Source organism: Odocoileus virginianus, chromosome 17 (genome assembly GCF_023699985.2).
Source record: "Odocoileus virginianus isolate 20LAN1187 ecotype Illinois chromosome 17, Ovbor_1.2, whole genome shotgun sequence".
NCBI lineage: Eukaryota > Metazoa > Chordata > Mammalia > Artiodactyla > Cervidae > Odocoileus > Odocoileus virginianus.
This window is the reverse complement of record NC_069690.1, coordinates 31,965,939-31,981,819: the sequence shown is the minus strand read 5'-3', so window position 1 is coordinate 31,981,819 and position 15,881 is coordinate 31,965,939. Positions and strand designations below refer to the sequence as shown.

General features: G+C 48.3%; 1 protein-coding gene across 8 annotated transcripts in view; it reads left to right on the top strand.

Moving 5' to 3' along the window:
• The window catches only part of SPECC1 (sperm antigen with calponin homology and coiled-coil domains 1), a 195,976-nt gene that overhangs the window by 121,524 nt on the left and 58,571 nt on the right, over window positions 1-15,881 (top strand). For all 8 annotated transcript variants that reach the window (XM_070479192.1, XM_070479191.1, XM_070479196.1 and 5 more), the window contains 2 exons: window positions 1,519-3,095; window positions 13,677-13,884. In XM_070479192.1, the coding sequence (XP_070335293.1) occupies window positions 1,519-3,095; window positions 13,677-13,884 (1,785 nt within the window). The remainder of the gene's footprint in view (window positions 1-1,518; window positions 3,096-13,676; window positions 13,885-15,881) is intronic.

Below are 15,881 nucleotides of genomic sequence, written 5' to 3'. Positions count from 1 at the left end.
AACCTGAGTCTTATTCTATGTGACTATGACAGCTTATCCTTCATCATGTCAATGTTTTAGAGGCATCCGGCCGTCAGACACTCAGCAGTGTCCCCTGCCTGCTTCCACATCACCCCCTCGGATTCCGGGGCACTGGGAGACACAGTTACTCATGACTTAGTGGCTGTCTTGGCAGTGGGTTCAGAGCTGTTTCACCACAGTGGTTCTTGCTTCTGCCTTGGCTGGCTGGGGCCTCTGCCAGGCTGTGGATGTGTCCCTGCCCCCCACCCTCCCTACACAGCAAAGGCCTCCGGTCCACGGTCCATTATTGTGTAAGTTGCTGCAGCCAGCCTTGATTCATCAAACCTCTTTGAGTTTGTAAGACATCCAGATTTTTCATTTTATACTTTAATCTCCGAGGTGGGTTTCGTTTCTGGAGCATTAAGGAGATCCACATTAAGTTTTCACCCCTAGATTTTTTTTTTTTTTTTTACATTGTCCATAGTAAACAGCATAAGTGAAAATTTAAAATGTAGTGTAGGTGAAGGTTAAAAAATAACTGTGGTAGTATAGATGAAAATAAATTCCTTACATTTTCTATTGTAAGTTCTAAATTCTGTATCATTTCCACATTACGTAAATCTGTTTGGCATTGAAAACTGTACAGCAGATGAATGTGCTGGGCCCTCATCGTGTTGGTTCTTGTTTCTTTGTGAATACAAATGAGCACAGTATTCCCACTTACATTAAAAACAATAGGTCATTGAATCAGATCAGCCTGTGCCTAGTACAATATTATTTGGGTCTTCTGATTTCTTCATGGAATTTGTTCAGTCAGAACGCAAATGATAGATTTTTTGAGTGTTTAAGAATTCACAGCGTCTAATTCATTTCAATGTATGACAAAAACCACTGCAATGATGTAAAGTAATTAGCCTCCAACCAATAAAAATAAATGGAAAAAAAAAAAAAGAATTCACAGCGATCCTGTATTTTGCTTACTTGCCAGAACTGTCAATTCAGTTGTATTATGTTTCAAGTTAAAGAAAACCTAGTTTAAGGTGACTTATGAAAGGTGACTGTTGGCTTGTGTGGTTGGAGGGCCAGCCACAGGGTGACTGACCCACAGCTCCACAGCACCACTAAGAGCTTGGTTCCTTCTTTCTTCTCTGCGTCCTCACCTTCCTCCTGCGATGATGGTTGCCAGCCGTTCCCAGACCAGTGTGTTTAGACGCTCACACAGGAACCTCTCCTGGTGTCTCGTTGACCTTGACCGTGGGGCTCGTGTGTGCTTTGAGCAAGCAGCCGTTGCTGGGGACAGGGTGATGCTGAGTAGCTCAGCATGGTGTCAGCTCTGCTGAAACACAAGGCTGGGGGCAGGGGTGCAGAAGCTCCAGTTGGAGCTGGGTAGGCACCGCGGGGAGGATGTGATGGAGGAAGAGTGGCAGCCATGCTGCCCACGTGCCCTGAGAGCTGAAGTTAACTGGGTTTCCTTCATAAAAGTGCTCGCTTTGTTTCACTGGTTTCTTCTCTCTTCAGGGGCCATGACAGCCACCAAGAGGACAGGCATTCCTGCCCCTCGAGAACTCGCTGTCAGTGTCTCGAGAGACAGAACTGTGCCACGTGGTCCCTCCAACTCAAGGAAAGCGACGACCAGCCCCACCTCTTCCGGCGCACCCACCCCCACCAAGCACGTGCGGGCTGCTCCCCCAAGACCGCGGCTGGAGCATGAAGGTGCAGAGAAGGCCATGCTTGAGTCCCAGGTCCGGGAGCTCTTGGCAGAAGCCAAAGAGAAAGACAGTGAGATCAACAGACTCCGAAGTGAACTCAAAAAATGGATGGAGAAACGAACTCAGGACAGTGAAGACAGGGATGCTTTGGACCCCAGTGTGGACAGAGCATCGGTCTTGCCGGGTGACTCAGAACCTTTGATCCGAGCCCTTGAGGAGAAGAACAAGAGCTTCCAGAAAGAGCTTGCAGAGCTCGAGGTAGAAAATCGGGCCTTGAAGGAGAAACTGACTTATTTTGAGCACTCCCCGGATTCAGAAGGGGGAGCAAGTCACACTGGGGACAGCAGCTGCCCGACGTCCATAACTCAGGAGTCCAGCTTCGGGAGCCCGACGGGGAATGAGGCGTTGGGTGAAATTGACACGTACAGAAAAAACCTGCATGAGGGTGCCCTGCGGACATCAGGCTCTTCCAGCAGTGACGTCACCAAGGCCTCCTTGTCCCCAGATGCCTCTGACTTCGAACACATCCCCGCAGACACCCTAGGGCCCCTGTCCCCCGCTGGGAGCCTTGTCAAGAGCTCCAAGTGCTCGGCAGCCAGCAGCTCCCCGAACACAGCGAGCGAGCTGTCCTTGGCATCCCTGGCAGAGAAGATCCACAGGATGGAGGAGAACCAACACAGCACGGCCGAGGAGCTGCAGGCCACACTGCAGGAGCTGTCTGACCAGCAGCAGATGGTGCAGGAGCTGACGGCTGAAAATGAGAAGCTGGTGGACGAGAAGACGCTCCTGGAAACGTCCTTTCATCAGCACCGGGAGAGGGCGGAGCAGCTGAGCCAGGAGAATGAGAAGCTGATGACCCTCCTGCAGGAGCGTGTAAAGGGCGAGGAGCCTGGCGCCCAGGAAGGCAAGATCCTGGAGCTGGAGCAAAAGTGCACAGAGATCCTGGAGCAGGGCCGCTTCGAGCGCGAGAAGCTGCTGAGCATCCAGCAGCAGCTGACGTGCCGCCTGCGCGCAGTCGAGGAGGAGCACCGTGGCGCCCTGGAACTGGTCCGGCACCTGCAGGAGGAGAACGGGGAACTGACTACCCGCCTGGAGCTGGAGCGGCACAGCAGTGGCCCCACAGCTGAGACGCCAGCAGCGTGTCAGCTTCCCATGGAAGGGCTCCAGGTAGAGAACGGGTCTCTGCAGGCCTCCCTGGAGAACGAGGAGCAGAAAACTGGAGGGGACAGCCCCCTGGGGCCCACGGCTGAGGGCTGCAACGTCCAGGAAATGCTGACCATGGCTCGAGCCGAGAAGGACCAGCTGGAGCAGTCCTGCTCGGAGCTCAGGCAGGAGCTGCTGAAGGCACATGGGGAGGTGAAGCGCGTTTCAAGCCTGCTGGCCAAGGTAAGGAGCTTTCTCTCTGCTGGGGTTTGCTCATCCTCATCTACTTGGCCCTCCTCAGCCTGAGAGACACAGGGCACAGAGGACCAGGTACTCAATTACGTTCACAATCCAGCTGTCTACCCTGAAGGTCTGTCAGAGTCTGCACAGACCGGGCATGCAGCAACGAGACACCCCAATTTCTCGCTACAGTAGTAGAATATGTCATGGGGATACAGTGAGTCTGATGATGCAGGAATAAAGAACATCACAGAGGCCAGTCTGGAGTCCAGTCCCCAGGGGAGCACCTAGAATAATGTGGGTAAGGGAGGGTAGTGCAGGAGGACTTCCTAGAAGAGGTGGCAGTAAGCCAAGTGTTGAAGAGTGAGTGATAGACATCCAGTTTCCTGGTTACCATGCTTTGGGCACTTAGGAACAGAAAACTAAAATCACCCCAAGTTTCCCCACCAAGTAATACAATTATATAACCACTATTTTGGCATTTTCTTCCAGATGTACCAATGTATGTGTGTATGTTTTTATCTCACAAGTTAAAAAATCATTCTATACATACTAACTTTTTAAAAATCTGATATTTTGTGAGCACATTCTCATTGTTCACTATTCTTTGAAACATGATTTTGAAGGCCAGATAGTATGCTGTTCTAGAAATATTTCCTAAGTACTTTACTGCTCACCTATTGTTGAACATTCATGTTTTTTTCCCAGTCTTTTGATAATGTAAGTCATTTTTTATCTCTCTCTGATTATTTCCTTAGGAAAAATTCCTAGACATTGACTCACTATGTCAAGACCGTTTTAAAGACTTTGCATGCCTTTGGCCAGATTGGCTGCCAGCAGTAAGACACAGGTGTAATCCCACCAATGGCGTGGGGTGTTCTGGACCCCTTGCTGACATTTGGTACCTAGCTGTTGGGTCATTCAGATCTGGTCTCCATTTCCTCTTTTCCCCTCCCCGTTTCCACTCAGAAAGATCTTCCCCAACCCAAGATCAAATAAATGATCACTGTTTTTGCTTTTTAAAAATAATGCTTTAATCAGCCTGAACTTTGTTCTCTGGTAAAGATTGCTGATGATTGTATAATATTCTGCCCACCCTCAGAGCAGTGCTGGAAAGGTATAGACAGGTGGCTTCCAGTTTCCCAATTCCTCTGAGCTCTGGGTCTGATTTTGGAGTCCCTTGCTAAGAGGGACTGAAAACATCCTCCCACCTCATATCAGGGGCTGTCACTCTCTTGATACAAATTATGCCCTGAACTCCCAGAGGGTTTGTCTCTCCTCCTTCATCTGCCTTAAGAATGGTCCATTGCAACCTGATTCTCTGGTCGTTAATGGATGTCTTACAGGCTTTTTTCTTCCTATCATTTCTTCATCTTCATCTGGGTTAGAATATCTTCAGGTTTCCAGCTTCTCTGACCTCCACCTTGTAACTTTGCTGGCAACTGACTGTGTGATTGTAGAACCTGACTGTGCACAGCTTCGTGGGGCCAGGGTGGGGGGGTGGGGTCTTGTTTCCACAGAATCCTCAAGCCTTAGCCTCCCGCCACCGCACACATGCCTTCATTAGCTGGCCAGCAGTGTGGAGTTGGATCACATCTTTGTTTTTCCAGATTATAATGTAGTCTAGGTCTACTTGTCAAGATTCCAGTCATTTGGGACCTTGATTTCAAGCTGGAGAATTTTTGTAAGTCTTGGAACCTAGAAGTTTAAAAAAAAAGAAAAACACTGATTTTTCCCTTCCCCTGAGGTTGACAACGTGTAGAAATTCAGTTCCTCCTGCAAAACTGGGGCGTTTCCTCCAGTGTAGTAAGGGGGTTGTAAAGAAGCACTTGCCTGAATGGCCAAGGAAAATGAGAGGTGACACGATCATTATGTGACCAGCGTTGTCACATAAGACAAAATGATTAGGGCAGCAACTGGCCACAAATGGTCAGTTTGTGAGAGAAGATGTGGCAGATCAATGGCCCCGTCACCATGACTGAGGACAGGACCCTACAGGGATGGAGAGACCTGGACCCTGGCTGAAATGGCAGGTGGTCCATGAGCATGACCAGCTGGTGCTTTGGACAGTGAGAACAAACCCCGGAGTTGGGGCCCCAGTCATCGGATGTGCTCTCTGCTCCATAACCTGGAGTCTGGTGTTCGAGGCTGGTGGTGGGGTCCAGGTGGTGTAATGTCACCACTCCAGGCTGGCAGTTCTGAGACCCTCTCTGCCTTCCTGCTGTAGGTGCAGACAGCGATCATGGTGTTTTCAGCATCTGGTCCCTACAGTCATCACAGTCCTGTGGGAGAACCTTCCCTGGCCCCCCCCCGCCCCGTTACACCTGGGCAGGACTGGGTCACACCCAGTGATCTGGTGACCCCACTCAGGTCACCTTCCCTGAGTGCAGGATCACAGCCTGATACCTGAACAAGTTAGGGGGTCTTAGTAAGAAGAGAAGGGGGCGTGACCTCTGGGCAGATGAGAGCACCACTGGCCATAGCCAGCAGGACTACGCCTGGTCGGTCACGTCCCCACCCCATCTGCTTTCCCTTCCAGCCCCTTCCCTGCCCTCTGCCCCACTTTCCCCCCGCAGGTCCTGTCTGAAGCTTTAGGTCTCAACTTTGGTGTTCCTTTTTCAGAGGCGCTGACCCTCAGCTCCAGGAGGACTGTGGGCTTATGGACCCAGGAGGCCACATCCTGGATGGGCTGGGACTTCTTGGCTAGCCCAGTGCCTTGGTGGTACTGATTTGGGCCTGAGCTCCAGTCTCTTTCTTAAACTTGACCGCAGGACTGGTCTCTGGAGCCTCTGGCTGCCCCAGCATTTGTCTCCTGGTTGAGACCTTGGAAAGCACCTCAGGGAGCATCACAGCTCTGCCCTGAAGGTGTCTCAGAGGGCCTCAGTGAGATACAGATGTTTTCCCTCCTCCTTGAGTTTTCCATCCCCATCTTTCTTTTTCCATAACAAAATTGTAAACTGAACTAGCATATTCCCTCCCCTTTGGCATAGTAGCACTGTAAAAAAGATAGTGCAGATGGAAGCTGGCATGAATGAATCATGGCTCCATCAGAACAGGGGCAAGGATTCAGCAGAAGGGAATAACCAAGTTAGATGTAAAACAGACATAACGAGACTTCCCTGGTGGTCCACTGGATGAGAATCTGTCTTCCACTGTAGGGGACACAGGTTTGATCCCTGATCCAGGAAGAACCCACATGCCTCGGAGCAGCTGAGCCCGAACTCTAGGGCCTGAAAGTCACGACTGCTGAAGCCCATGTACCCTAGAGCCCATGCTCTGCAACGAAAGAAGCCACTGCAATGAGAAGCCCACACACAACTAGAGAGCAGCCCCCGCTTGCTGCAACTAATGCCTGAGCAAAGCACCGAAGACCTAGCACAGCCAAAAAATAATTTTTTTTTTTTAAAATATCCGCTGTCCAGTGCAGGGGATACGGGTTCAATACCTGATTGGGGAACTAAGGTCCCACATACTGCAGGGCAACTAAGTTCACATGCTGCAACTAGAGAGAGCCCCTGTGCAAGCGAAGACCCAGCACAGCCAAAATTTTTAAAATAAAATATTAAACACACACAGCAAGATAATGCACACTCATTCATGGTACAGTTACTTAAGCCCTCACACTATGTACAGTCTTAACATGTGACAAATACCTATGAAAAGAAGCGAAAAGCAAAGGAGAAAAGGAAAGATATACCCATCTGAATGCTGAGTTCCAAAGAATAGCAAGGAGAGATAAGAAAACCTTCCTCAGTGATCAGTGCAGAGAAATAGAAGAAAACAATAGAATGGGGAAGACTAGAGATCTTTTCAAGAATATTAGATACACCAAGGGAACATTTCATGCAAAGATGGGATCAATAAAGGACAGAAATGGTATGGACCTAACAGAAGCAGAAGATATTAAGAAGTGGCAAGAAAACACAGAAGAACTGTACAAAAAAGATCTTCATGACCCAGATAATCACGATGGTGTGATCACTCACCTCGAGCCAGACATCCTGGAATGTGAAGTCAAATGGGCCTTAGAAAGCATCACTACGAACAAAGCTAGTGGAGGTGATGGAATTTCAGTTGAGCTATTTCAAATCCTAAAAGATGATGCTGTAAAAGTGCTGTGCTCAATATGCCAGCAAATTTGGAAAACTCAGCAGTGGCCACAGGACTGGAAAAGATCAGTTTTCATTCCAATCCCTAAGGCAGTGCCAAAGAATGCTCAAACTACTTCACAGTTGCACTCATCTCACATGCTAGTAAAGTAATGCTCAAAATTCTCCAAGCCAGGCTTCAATAATATGTGGACCATGAACTTCCAGATGTTCAAACTGGTTTTAGAAAAGGCAGAGGAACCAGAGATCAAATTGCCAACATCCACTGGATCATAAAAAAGCAAGAGAGTTCCAGAAAAACATCTGTTTCTGCTTTGTTGAATATGCCAAAGCCTTTGACTGTGGATCACAATAAATTGTGAGAAATTCTGAAAGAGATGGGAATACCAGACCACATGACCTGCCTCTTGCCTCTGTATGCAGATCAGGAAGCAGCAGTTAGAACCGGACATGGAACAACAGACTGGTTCCAAGTAGGAAAAGGAGTACGTCAAGGCTGTATATTGTCACCCTGCTTATTTAACTTATATGCAGAGTACGTCATGAGAAACCCTGGGCTGGAAGAAGCACAAGCTGAAATCAAGATTGCTGGGAGAAATATCAGTAACCTCAGATATGCAGATGACACCACCCTTATGGCAGAAAGAGAAGAAGAACTAAAGAGCCTCTTGATGAAAGTGAAAGAGGAGAGTGAAAAAGTTGAGTTAAAGCTCAACATTCAGAAAACTAAGATCATTGCATCCCGCCCCATCACTTTGTGGCAAATAGATGGGGAAATAATGGAAACAGTGGCAGAGTTTATTTTGGGGGCTCTAAAATCACTGCAGATGGTGACTGCAGCCATGAAACTAAAAGATTCTCACTCCTTGGCAGGAAAGTTATGACCAACCTAGACAGCATATTAAAAAGCAGAGACCAAAAAAAAAAAAAAAAAGCAGAGACATTACTTTGTCAACAAAGGTCTGTCTAGTCAAAGCTATCATTTCTCCAGTATTCATGTATGGTTGTGAGAGTTGGACTATAAAGAAAGCTAAGCACTGAAGAATTGATTATTTTGAACTGTGGTGTTGGAGAAGACTCTTGAGAGTCTTGGGTAAACTTCAGGTGTTGGTGAGGATCAGGGAGGCCTGGCATGTTGTGGTTCTTGGGGTCGCAAAGAGCCGGACACAACTGAGCAACTGAACTGAACACGTGACTTTTTCCATGTGTTAAGCATCTGGTAAATGCTTGTTGAGTAAACTGAATGAAGGAATGTATGTCAGAGAAACTTGCAATGAATTAGGAGAGAAAGGCTGCTAAAATTATATCAATCAATATGTTAAAGAAAAGTTTATCATGTTTTTATAACAGCTACTGTTCTGGTGCTTTATATGTGCCAGATACTCTTGGTGCCTTTAGGTCATTTAATCTCACTTAATTGTCATAATTTTAGGGTACAGATACTGTTTTTATCTAGGTTTTTTTTTTTTTTTTCTGTTGACCCATCTCAGGGTTTGTTGAGGAAACTGAGGCAGGGAATGGTTAAGTTACTAGGCTTAGTTCATTAACTAATGAAGGCCAGGGGCTGACCCCAGAACTCTTCTTGGTTGGTTGGTTGTTTTTGAAGAGGCAGATTTTGTTGGACTTACTTTTCATCACCCTGTTTGCAGGGTTTTTTTGTTTTGGGTTTTTTATTTTTTGCTGTACTATGCAGTGTGCAGGAATCTTAGTTCCCTGACTGGTGATCTAACCTGTGCTCCCTGTGATGGAAGCACAGAGTCTTAACCACTGGACCACTAGGGAACTCCCAGAATGGTTATTCTTCATCCCTGATTTATGCTGCTTCCTGGTTACACTAAAATAAAGAAGAGAGAGACAACCATCTAAAGCAGACACATGGGCTCTAATACACAGCATTCTTACAGCCAGGGCCTTTAGGTTTGATAGAAAGCAACCTGCCAAGTCTCGATGAACTAGGAAAGATGTTCTTGCTTGTCTAGAGAGTAAAGAAATTTGCAGCGAAAACCCGTGTCATCAAGACACATCCTCTTGTTTGATTTAGAACCTGAATCTTGAGGGGAGTCTGGGTTCACCAGGTGTGTTGGTGGGGCAGGACAGCAGGAATGTCATGGAAAGACAATTGCAAGTTCTCACCCATCAAAGAAGTGACCGGTGGTTTGCAGTTTCTGGAGTGCACGGCAGCTGCTTACAGTCAGGCTGGAGGAGACCCCATCAAGGGCTTTGAATTGTACCCTCAATCCAGTGGGAGCCTCTGGAGAATTTTTTCAATACCAGCCTTGTTGACATATAATTCATTTAAAGTGTACCGGTAAGTGGTTTTTAGTATATCCACAGAGTTGTGCAGCCATCACCACAATCAGTTTTAGAACATCTTGTACCCAGAAGAAAGGGCTTTCCAGGTGGCTCGGTGGTAAAGAAAACACCTGCCAATGCAGGAGACTCAGGTTTGATCCCTGATTCAGCAAGATGCCCTGGAGAAGGAAATGGCAACCCACCCCAGTATTCTTGCCTGGAAGATTCCATGGACAGAGGAGTCTGACAGGCTACAGTCCATGCAGGGTCTGTTTTCCTGGGGACAGGCGAATGACGATACCATTCCTCAGATTCAGTGTCTGACCAGCCAGAGGAAAGGCAGTGACCTTGTTGAGATCCCAGCCCCTGTCAGCTCAGGCCAGCCCTGCAGGACAGTCCCTCCCAAGTGGTCTCTGCTGCCACCTGCCTTTAGTGCTTGTCTGAGCATCGGGACCGGCTTAAAGCACCCCCTCTCTGGGGAGGACTGGGACTCCCAGGAATCATTTGACAGATTTGTGATGCAGTTCTGCATGCCCCATTTCTAGAGAAAGTTGACTTTTGAAGAGAAGATGTGCTTTATATGTGTGAGAGTGAGTTCTGTCTTTAAAGGGAAGCCTTGGAAACCACGTTGTTGCGTGTCAGTTCTGTTCTTGAACCAGAGAAGCTGGACCCGGTGACCTGGCCTAGGGAATGAGGAGCCAGGGGTGCAGGGTTCAGCCGGCACCCAGTAGTCGTCAGGGGCAGGTGCTGGGCTGAGCTGCTGGCCAAGCTGCTCTTTTCTAATGATCTAATTTCTCTCTCCATTAGTTACTTTGTGAGATGAGTCTAAAAATACCTCCCCAGCCCCTACTGGAAGCCTGATAAAGCTACGTGTTTCGTTTTGTTTTGTTTTTTAATAAAAGAGCTTTCCAGAGTACATTGCTAAACTTGAGAGAATATTCCAAAATCAAGAAGGAAGAACATTGTCTGTAAGTGGACCCACATGCACTGGTCTGTATGTTTACCCACTCAGCTGTGCACGGCACTGAGCACAGGCCCTTCCGTACCTACGCCTTTGCTCACTACCCTGACATAAAGGATGTAACGGAGGCCAGAGCTCCTGAGAGGCCGGCAGCCTGAGCTGCACGCGGAGACCCTAGGGTCCTCAGTCATTCCTCACCTGCTCACATCATCCCGTTTTAGTCCCAGTCAAGCAAAGGACATGTTTCTAGACCCCAGGGGAGTGGCCCTTAACATGGGAGTCTGTGAGGTGGAGCCTGGTTGCTCTGCAGAAAGCCAGAATCTTCAGGAGGCAAGGCCCACAGGTGCCTCCTGTGGCTGCTTGTTAAAGGCTGTCAGACGCCAGCCTTCCAGGAGCTAAAATGCAGTGGCTTTTTCTCCTTAAGGTTTGTCTATCTTCTGTTTATTGAAGTAGCTATCCTAGGACATAAGACTTTTGGTCTATTCCATATGTTGTAATTTTCTTGAACTTAACATACTTGGAGACAGAAGGCAGTTAGGAAAGAATAGCTACCGTTGCATGCTTGCCTGCACCAGGCATGGTGATAAACTCTTTAAGTGCACTGTTCCATTTAATTGTTCAGATGGATGCAGGGTCTGGTAGAGCTGACATTTACACACTGCAGTCTGGTCCAAGCCCGTGGCCCCACCCCCGAGTGCGGCTCCTGCCCCCCGCCCCCAACAGGCACCTACACCCTTTCCCCTCTCCCACACAAGCACTCTCTTGTTTCCTCCCCACACAGACGCACTCTTTTCCTCCCTCAGTCCCTTCTTTCCTTATCCTTGATCAGTTCAGTTCAGTTCAGTTGCTCAGTCGTGTCCAACTCTTTGCAACCCCATGGACCGCAGCACGCCAGGCCTTCCTGTCCATTACCAACTCCTGGAGTCCACCCAAACCCATGTCCATCGAGTTGGTGATGCCATCCAACCATCTCATTCTCTGTCGTCCCCTTCTCCTCCTGCCCTCAATCTTTCCCAGCATCAGGGTCTTTTCAAATGAGTCAACTCTTCGCATCAGGTGGCCAAAGTATTGGAGTTTCAACTTCAACATCAGTCCTTCCAATGAACACCAGGACTGATCTCCTTTAGGGTGGACTGGTTGGATCTCCTCACAGTCCGAGGGACTCTCAGCCTTCTCCAACACCACAGTTCAAAAGCATTAATTCTTCGGCTCTCAGCTTTGTTATCCTTGATCAAAACCTCCCAATTGACAAACTGCACAGATTTGCTGGTGGCTCAGTGGGAAAGAATCAGCCTGGCAGTGAAGGAGACGAAGGATCAGTCCTTGGCCCAGGAAGATCCCATATGCCTCAGGGCAACTAAGCCCATTCACCACAATTACTGATCCTGTGTTGCAGAACCCCGCAACTACTGAGCCCACATTGCCACAGCTATTGAAGCCCCCTCACCCCAGAGCTCGTGCTCTGTGATGGGAGAAAAGCCACTGCAACAAGAAGCCCTCACACCGCAACCGGAGAGTAGCCCCTGCTTGCCGCAACTAGAGAAAAGCCTGCACAGCAGCGAAGACCCAGCACAGCCAAAGATGAAATGGTTAATAAAATTGTAAAAAATAAAATAAGAATGTTATGCCCAGAATAGATACTTTAATAAAATGCAGTACTGTCCTCAAATACCCACAGATTCTGCACATGAAAAGCAGTTGGGAAAAAAATTGTATTTGGAGACTTCCCCTTCCAAATCTGGGAAGAAACCACCTAGGTGTCAAGCTTACATCATCTGCTAAATGTACAGCTAATTAATAACAAAGGACTGTAGAACCAGGATACAGCTTAAAATAGTAAAAGTGATTAGTGTATTCAGGCAGTAGGATATTATGCAGTATTTAAAGTAATGACCTAGGGAATTCCCTGGCAGTCCAGTTCTTAGCACTCACCGCTTTCACTGCCAGGGGCCTAGGTTCAATTCCTAGTTGAGAAACTAAGAGCCCACAAACATCATGGTGCATTAAAAAAAATAATAATAAAGCTTTTCTTTTTTAAAAAAAGTACTGACTAGAACAGTGTGTATCATGAATATATCTCAAAAACATAGTTGAAAGCAAGTTACAGAAGTGTAATCATCATAGTATGTACAGGACACAGAATAATAATACAGGACGAGAGCATCTTACATAGGATACAATGTAGTATATCATACAGTGCCCTGCAGAAGCCTAAGACAGTGTGATATCATTTGTGTAAACGTCTCAGAGCATCCAGAACAACACTGTGTATTGTCATGGGCACATCCACACACAGTAAATGTGGGAAACTCTTCAAGGAACAACCACATGCCGATTTCTAGACACTCCCTAGTGTGGGAAGGAAGATTGAGGCTTTAACAAATCTTGTTAGGGTAAAAGAAGATTTAGCAAACATGGCAAAAATTAACAGTTGGTTTGCTCGTTTTGGCACATGGTTATCTCATCCCAATTGGTGCTTTTCTGTGTGTTGAGAACGTTACTGATTAAACTTGAACAGGTGAAGTGAGTGTGCTGTGCACGTGTCTGTGTCTGGTGTGTGCACATTTCTCCTGTTGCTGTCCTGTTGGTGTTCCTCTAAAGAAACACTAGCCCCAGGTAGAAGTTTGGGGCATGTCGCGGGGTTAGCCTTCTGGCTTCCCAGCAGAGGGCGCTGCTCCATTGTGGCTGTGAGGTGAATTGGCCACTGTCCTGGGACAGCTCCAAGGAAGGGACAGGGAAGGGGTACTTAAGCAGATGCAGCTTTCTTTAGGGGCTTCTCAGGTGGCGCTAGTGGTAAAGAACCTTCCTGCCAGTGCAGGAGACATAAGAGACTCAGGTTCAATCCCTGGATCGGGAAGATCTCCTGGAGAAGGAAATGGCAACCCACTCCAGTACTCTTGCCTGGGAAATCCCATGGACAGAATTAGCTTGTTGGGCTACAGTCCATGGGGTCACAAAAGAGTTGTACTCGTCTTAGCGACTGAACAACAACAACAGCAAGGTTTCTTTGACGCTGCAGGAAGGGGCCCAGAATCCATCCATTCGGCCACTGACATCCATCACGCTTCTCTGCCTTGGCTGTTTTTGAGGCCCAGAACACAGAGATGGTGCCGGGCACACACGTGCCTAGGGCTTCCTTTGCTGTTGCATCAGTGGGCCCAGTGTGGACATGGGGGGAGCTCTTTCCTGTTCAGGTGACCATGGCACCTTGCTTCCTTCTAGGTGGAAAAGGATTACTCTTACCTAAAGGAGATCTGCGATCACCAGGCAGAGCAACTGAGCAGAACCAGCCTGAAGCTACAAGAGAAAGCATCAGAGAGTGACGCAGAGATCAAAGACATGAAGGAGACCATATTCGAGCTGGAGGACCAGGTGGAGCAGCATCGCGCTGTCAAGTTGCACAACAACCAGCTCATCAGTGAGCTGGAAAGTAAGTAGACCCAAGTCCCGTGTGGGCATGGGTCAGGACGGAGGTGGGGACACTGGTTGCCAGGTCTTCCTTTTGAGCGTGCTATTGTCTCCCAGGAAGAAAGGCCAGTAGAAGAGAGAGAATCATCAGCCTCCTGAACTGAGCCACAGAACAGCTGATGAAGAAGAAAAGCTGTTGGTCGTGGGTGGAGTGTGTGGGGCATTAGGAACACACTGCAGGTACCAACAGGTGTTACCATTGGTATCTGCCAGGTAGAAGGGTGGGGGCCGGGGGTTGGCCTCAAGGGAAAACAGCCCCAGCATGGGTCCCCTAGACAGTAGGATCAGCTGACTTTGAGACATCGCCCATGTGTTCCTGAAGAGGCGCTTGTGTGTGGCTTATTTAGGAACCGGTTGCTAGCTCTGAGTAGGGAGGGATGTAGGTAAACACTGCCTGCTTTGTGCAAATAAGCCATATCAAATGATCCCATCTAATGTGTTTTCCTTTAGTAACAAAAGACTTAATGTGCAAGCTTTTAGCAGCACCTGCCTTGCTGAACATAGCACAGTTGGTGGCCTGAAACGTTCCCCAGTGGGTGCAGTCCCTCTATCCTATTCCTGGAACTCTTACTGGTGGTGAATCTACCTGCTTGCCAAAACTTTCTTGTAAACCCCACCCCCCTGCCCAAGCAACATGGTGCTGCCATAGCTGCTGGCACCCTGCAGACAGGGAAAAAATCTGAGTCTCCCAGGGGCCTCACCAGCTGGGGTGGGACAAGGTGACCCCGCCTTCCTGTTTCAGCTTGGACCATCCACAGGTGTCTTTCACAGTTGACTCAGTGCCATGTGTTTTGCATTTTTGTGCTTGGATGTTGGTGATGCCTCTGTTTAAAATGGGCCCCAAGGGATTTCCCTGGTGGTCCAGTGGTTAAGAATCCACCTGCTAAGGCAGGGGACATGGGTTTGAGTTCCGGTTGGGGAAGATCCCACATGCCATGGAGCAACTAAGTCTGTGCACCACAACCACTGAGTCTGTGCTGTAGAGCCCGTGCACCCCCACAACAAGAGACGCCACTGCAGTGAGAAGCCTTCGCTTCACAACAAATTAAAATGGCCCCAAGTGTAGTTCTGAAATCCCATCCGCTGTCTCTGGTACAGGAGAGCCGGGACACATCACGTGCAGGAAATCCAAGCCATTGGGGAGCTTCATGCCAATCAGAAATGAAGTGCCTTCATGTGGACCAAAACTCTATAGAGACCAGGAGGGGACCTTCCCAGTCTGGCCCCGAGCCGCTTGGGAAAGTGCTGATTGGAGCAGATGGGAAAGTAGTGACATTGGTAGATTCATGAGATTTAAAAAAGAACCAAGACATTTGAACAGTGTGGTTGTGAACCCAAATCAAAGACAAGTGTGGTCCGATTCCCAGGAAGGTGTGAAGCCCTCTCATACAGCACTGGTACCCACAGGAGGAAGTTCCAGCCCGGCAGATGAGGCAGTTGAGTGCCCTAGGCTGCAGAAGTGTCTTTCAGATGCCTGCCAAGTGTTACATGGGAGAAAGATGCTGTGGGTGAGCAGGTTCCAGAACTCATTGGACGGGCTTTTTTCCACAAAGATATCGACCAGTGAGCCAGTTTAATGCGAACAGCATTAAACTTTGATGAAAACATTGGGATCAGTCTCAAGGGAGCATAACCCATCTTTGCTCTGGGAGCTGATCCTGTGTGCCTGGCAGCTGTCTGTACCTGCCTGGACCATAGACACCCCCAGACCCTGTCTCCCTGGGAGACCGGATTCCATTGGTCAGGGTCTGGAGCTTGAACATCTGTGCTCCTGAAAAGTTTCCCTGGGTGATTCAGAGTTTTAGCTGCGAGTCAGTTCCAGACTCTGGAAGCTGGTCTAACACAGTAGTAATAACCATCCATTCCTGCTGTTACTCAGAACCCCTCCCTCTGGGAGGCTGAAGAGGGAGGGAATGCATGTACACTTGTGTCTGATTCCCATTGTTGTACGGTGGAAAC